The sequence below is a fragment of the Enhydra lutris genome, unplaced genomic scaffold (genome assembly GCF_002288905.1).
Source record: "Enhydra lutris kenyoni isolate GAN:26980312 unplaced genomic scaffold, ASM228890v2 scaffoldscaffold9, whole genome shotgun sequence".
NCBI lineage: Eukaryota > Metazoa > Chordata > Mammalia > Carnivora > Mustelidae > Enhydra > Enhydra lutris.
Genome location: NW_019154093.1, coordinates 58,356,412 through 58,362,636, shown reverse-complemented (window position 1 = coordinate 58,362,636; position 6,225 = coordinate 58,356,412). Strand labels below are relative to the sequence as shown.

The 6,225-nt window shown below is 36.3% G+C and overlaps 1 protein-coding gene across 1 annotated transcript in view; it reads right to left on the bottom strand.

The window, feature by feature from the left end:
• Nucleotides 1–4,131: 4,131 nt before the first annotated feature.
• LOC111143581 (epoxide hydrolase 4) overlaps nt 4,132–6,225 on the bottom strand; it is a 44,459-nt gene continuing 42,365 nt past the window's right edge. Inside the window, exon 7 of the mRNA XM_022497406.1 lies at nt 4,132–4,892. Within this exon, the coding sequence (XP_022353114.1) occupies nt 4,661–4,892 (232 nt within the window). The 3' untranslated portion in view covers nt 4,132–4,660. The remainder of the gene's footprint in view (nt 4,893–6,225) is intronic.

The window sequence follows — 6,225 nt, the reverse complement described above, 5'->3', positions numbered from 1 at the left end:
CTGCAGTAGACAGTGTTTGGACTTCAGCCAGAGTGTGGTGAGTTTTAGCTAAGCATGCTCTGGTCTACTTGTTAAATAAGACCTGATGTGGAATTGAAGTCTTGCAGAATTCTATGGTCAGTAGACATTTTGTGTGCGGGGGTTTGTGCTGGTCTTCTGGGAAGGGGCCTGCTGCACTGTCCTTAAGCACACTTGCCCAAGAATACCAGCAACAGCAGAGCACAAGGGATGGGCCTTGGTGTAAGTAGGTTAGGCAGCCAGTGTTGGTGCTGTGCAATTTACTGAAGGAGGGAAATGACACCAGCCTGCTCCTTTATCCCTGGGGAGGGATCTCTGTGCTTGCTACTCTTGGTGAAGCACTCCCAGAAGAGTGAATAATTTCTCCTCATGTGTCTCATGTGTTTTTCAGATTGCTATTTTCATGCAATCTGTCTCTAGGTTGCTTGCCTGCCTGAAGCAGTGCAATGCCCTTGGGGCTTTATCCCAGCCAATCCTGTTGACTTTTAAAACCCCAAACTTTAGGGACATGCTGTGGCAGGGGCCTGAACTGGTCTCCTGGGGGAGGGTTTTGCAGCACTGGGATGGATACAACTTTGACCAAGAAAGGCAATCATGCCAGAACATGGGAGAGTAGGATTTGGAGCAAAGCAGGCTAAACAGCCAGTGTCTGGTTAGTTGCTCTCAGCAGGTGTCTCTGTGCCCATGCTGAGGGGCAGAGGAGGGAAATGGCACCTGCTGACTCTTTTGTCCCCAGAGAGATGACTCTGTGAATGCCACCTTTCACAGATAAGCTCCAAGAAGAGCAAATAGTCCTGTCCCCCTGCCCCCCACTCCTCCGGCCATGCTCCTTAAGTGATCCTCAGATCATATTGTCTGCCCTGGGGTTGCTTGCCTGCCTTATCTCCAGGAGTAGGGCAGTGCTTTTAAGACTATCACAGCCAAGCCTGCCAACCTCTAAAACTCCATTCTTTGAGCCCCACTTGTTGCAAAAACTCACGAAAATCAGCCTCTCTCATTTCCCAGCCAATGGCTTTGGGGAAGTGTTCTCTTGTGTGTTCCCCTGTGTGTTCCATTCTCTCTGTGACCACAGCTCCCTCCCCTCCACGGCACCTCCTATCCATTTCTCCCCCAAACTGCATCACCTCAGAGGCGATTTAGTTAAAGGAAGTGGAGTGTGGGGCTGTAACACAGATGAGGACCTCATCCAAGGTCCCTTTTCCCCTTTCACTTTAACCAGGGATGCTGCTAAACAGAATGTTGCCTGAAACAAGAATTTGGGGGGTGGTTGCACCAGTTTTTTCCCCCCAACTCTTCGCGGGGTTGACTGGTCAACTCGGTGGAAAGTGAGGACATCGGCCGGAAGACGATGACGAAGAAGGCGATGCAGGACTCCTAGACTGGCACCAGCACAGTTGCAGCGAAGATGATGTAGCCAGCACCATGGGCTGATACACCTCGGCTGCACGGACAGGTTGGCCACTGAGGGCTGTGCGACCTGATCATCCCGTGGTGGAAGGCAGACTCTCACACCTCCATCTCCAAGTGAAAGGATGGCCGAGGCATGAGGCCAAATTCTCAGGGGTCTCAGGATGCCAGTAGACTGGGTCTGAGGGCAGCCCCCAAAGCAAACCCCTTCCCCATATTCAAGTACCCTTTCTAGTCACACATATTTAGGACTCTCAGATACAGTGTGGGTTAATCAGAAATGAGGGTGTATTACCCTTGATGATTTCTTAAAATTAGAAAAATTAAAAATGATAAATGGTGTAATAGAATTAGAATCATATCAACAGTACAATCTTTTTTGCTTTTTCTAAATGTTTTCCTTTTGATATATAGGCTTAATTATTTTCACATGGTTTCTTACATTTATATTAAGGATATATTATATGCCTACTAGGGATATAGTAATTTAAATAGATGAATATTTAATTATAACTTTTTAATTTAAATGCCATTACCAGTAAAGTTTACTTACTGTGAGATGTTTTGGGAGTTGGTGAGTCAAATTCTTTTAGTCTCCCTACAAATTGATCTCTACAGAGACCATGATATCTCTTTATGCTAGAGGTTTAACTGATGGCACCCATGAGCCTTTATATCTGTTACAAGCCCTCTTCTACATACATAGCAAATTAGAATACATCCATTATCATGGGCTGGAATTAGCCACAGCACATTTGATTCATATTATTAACATGAGCCCACATGAACCAGTCAGCATTCCAAACTGATATAAGTAACAACAACAAACCTTAAAATCACCTTAGTCAGTAATAGGTTTTCAGTAAAGCAAGTCAGGATTATTTTACTGGGTTAACATAAACAGCCAAAGTCCTATTCTTTCCTTTCTTGCTGCCCTTCAGAAATGATCAAGAGGGAAGCATAATCAAAGTCGTTGTGAACCAGGCTCTCTTCTATACCTTGTAACATTTGCAACTCTGACAATGCTAATTTGCTAATTACTGATTTAAATTCCTTTCCCCAGAATTAAAAGTCAAATTATAGGTTTCTGAGAGATGTTTCTATTTATTAGAGCACATCAGGTTACCAGTAAAACAAAACAGTGTAAATACAGAGCCTGTTATCTTACTGGAAAGATTAGAAGCTTTATAACCAAATGAATTTAGGTCAGATTCTTCTTCTAACAATTATACCATGGCATTGGCCAGCCTTATTTTCACATCTGTAAACTGGTAATACCCTCTATCTTGTAATGTTATTATGAAGCACAAGCAAAAATGTATATAGAAAGTTGGGTTTTTATTAATAAATAAAAGTTGCTTAAGATACAATAATGAGAATTTTTTTTTAAGATTTTATTTATTTATTTGACAGAGAGAGATCACAAGTAGACAGAGAGGCAGGCAGAGAGAGAGAGGGAAGCAGGCTCCCTGCTGAGCAGAGAGCCCGATGCGGGACTCGATCCCAGGACCCTGAGATCATGACCTGAGCCGAAATCAGAGGCTTAACCCACTGAGCCACCCAGGCGCCCAATAATGAGAATTCTTAAGCACATTCCACTTTCTTCTGTCACTATCAGAACTACACTTAGTGAGGGAGACATTTTTTCACCAACTTAGACTTAGTTGGGAACATAGCTGTAGCCTCTAAGGAGACATGATGTGGCAATGTTACTGGTCGTCTCCCATGCCAGATGAGACCAACCCAAGTGAATGAGTAGTATTACCTTGAGCTTGTATCATTCTCTATTCTGTAAGTCTTCCCACTCCTATTTGTAATGTTCGTTACTACTCTTGAATCCTTGTTTAACTTAACTACATTCTCTGTATACTTCTTTTTTTAAAGATTTTATTTATTTGGGACGCCTAGGTGGCTCTTTTGTTTAAGCAGCTGCCTTCGGCTCAGGTCATGATCCCATCGTCCTGTCCTGGGATCAAGTCCCGCATCGGGCTCCTTGCTCAGCAGGGAGCCGGCTTCTCCCTCTGCCTCTGCCTGCCACTCTATCTGCCTGTGCTCACTCCGAGAAATAAATAAATAAAATCTTTAAAAAATATATATTTTATTTATTTGTTTGAGAGAGAGAGAGACAGAGATAGCGAGAGAGAGAGAGCATGAGTGGGGAGGAGGGTGAGAAGCAGGGGGCCCAGTGCAAGGCAAGGCTCAATGCCAGGACTCTGGGATCATGACCTGAGCAGAAGACAGATGCTTAACTGACTGAGCCACCCAGGTGCCCCTGTGTATACTTTTTTTTTTTTTTCCTGTGTATACTTCCTAAGGAAAGTTCCATATTACCATGTCATCTTTCCTTTATATTTGCCTAGCAGTGTGTCAGATATTTAATTATTCATTAAACAGATAAGTGAGTGACTACAATGGAGCTAGGCCCTTATTCCAGATGTTGGATATGTGTCAAGTAATAAAATAGTAAAAAATTTATGCTTTGTGGAGCTTAGATTCTATTGCACATAGGAAGTACAGAATTCAATTCTGGTTGCATTATAGGGACAAAAGGATATTTTGATCTTTCATCTAAATTTCTTGCCAGTTTAGCTGGAAAATTAAGATAAGTAATTTGATGGATGTGCTTTCCAACTTTGCAGTATTAAATACACACACACATATGTATACATGAGAATCTCTACATTATCTCTTGTTAATCTTTCCAGTATAAATAGAATTTATGACTTGTTTTAAGAATGCATATTCTTCTAATCATCTTTGCCTTCAAACTCATAAGCATATTATAAATCCAAGAGATTTTACAATAGAATCTTTTAATGGTTGAAAAATAGTAAAAAGAAGTTTTGAACAATAAAATGAAAATTTATACCATTGCAGGTTTGCCTTTTTAAACATGGCACAGCTAATCTTTAATATACATTTATAAAAGGCACCAGATGTTAACAGGGTAAAGAATGCAAGAAATAAAAACTGAGCCACTTGCCCCAACTTCCTTTTTGTACCAATGTACACATTTTAAGGCAGATGCTTTACCGTGCAAAATTCAACAGAAGAAAATCAACATCATGTTATAAGTCCACACATTCTCAGATTTTTTTCAATATCATTTGTTGGGATGTTTATGATAAAGCATATTAAAACATTTTTTCCTAATGAAGCTTAAAGAGGTTGATGAACAATTATTAAAAATTATTTAGCGATTTCATTATAGACCCCTCATAGAAGATATAGAAAATCAATCTTTTTTTCTTGTTTCTTCTTTCAGAAATGTCCATATCAGTTTGTTTACTATGTCAGGTTGTTCTTGCTGAAGCCAATGACTGACTTCTGACAATATAGTTAGCCTGAAATAATTTTTAACATAAATCTTTGTGACTTCAGCCATCTCAACCTCCATAAATGCGTCTTTCTCTCCCCACAGTAGTAGTGTTGGAATGGTCACCATGTGATGTTTGAGAGGCAGGCAGCTATGAAAACAAAACACGTGGATTTGAGACTCATTGTAAAAGTTAAAGTAACATTTTTCCGTAATGTTCCTTTAAGCCATATAGTCTCAAAGGAAGCTATATCACCACCAATGGGGTGAAAATCGATTCTTGTGAGAGGGAAAAAAAAATTATTTTTTAATGTATAAATCATGAATATACACATAGTACATAAACAGATATTAAAATTTCATGGGGGGGTAAATTAGGGAAAAAAATGTCTAAAAAAGCTCCTTAAGGAGGTGATGATGAAAAAATGGTTGAGAAACACGGTATTCTGTTGAGAAACAGGCAATCAATCTATACAATAAAAAATTTAAAAGGCTATTTAAGAAAGGGCTCAATAAAATTTTTAATTGGATGAGTGCAGCAAAATTTATAATGAAGGTTATAAATTAAATATGAAATTCATCACTATGAAGAAATTTGCTTTAAAAGGATACCAGAATTTCTGAATTGTGTGATGAAAGAGTTTTAAATGGTGTTATTTTAAATATATTTCAAATTGTTTGTTAGATACATAACATTTTATGTGAAATTGGAACTGAAAATTCAGAAAATATATACAGCCTAAACTTTACCATTAAATGACACTATATTTATTTTACAAGGAGATTATTTTTAAACAATGATTTATTGTGTATTTTCTTAAATAAAGTATAAAGAACAAAACCATGCATAATTCCATCAATAAAAGATAAACTTTTGGTTATTTTCTATGCATATAGTTGAATAATATAGAAAAATGTATATTATAAATATATTAAATATAAAGATATATTTATTTATATATTTATATATAAACATACAAATCATATTATAATAATTTATATTTCTATATAACTATAATATATGCAAATAAATAGAATATGTAAATAAATGTAAATAAACTTGCAAAATACATGTAAATTAAATATATATTTAATTTTAAAATAGTTATAATATATTTAGGTTATATTTATATTTTATATTTATATTAAATATATTACATATGAATGTATTTATATTTACATATATAAATTATATAAATACATAAATTATATGAATATAATATTTATATGATATTATATAATATTTATATTTATATAACAATTATATAATATATTAATATATTATATTTATAATATATTTATAATATATATTTATGTACTTATACATTATATATTTATTTATATATTATATATGAATATAAATATAATATAAATATTAGTGTATATTTATATATTAATAACATAATATATAACATTATAAAATGAGAAAATTCTCAAGTTATAATTCAACATGAAATGTGAGTATGGATATTGTATATAAATTG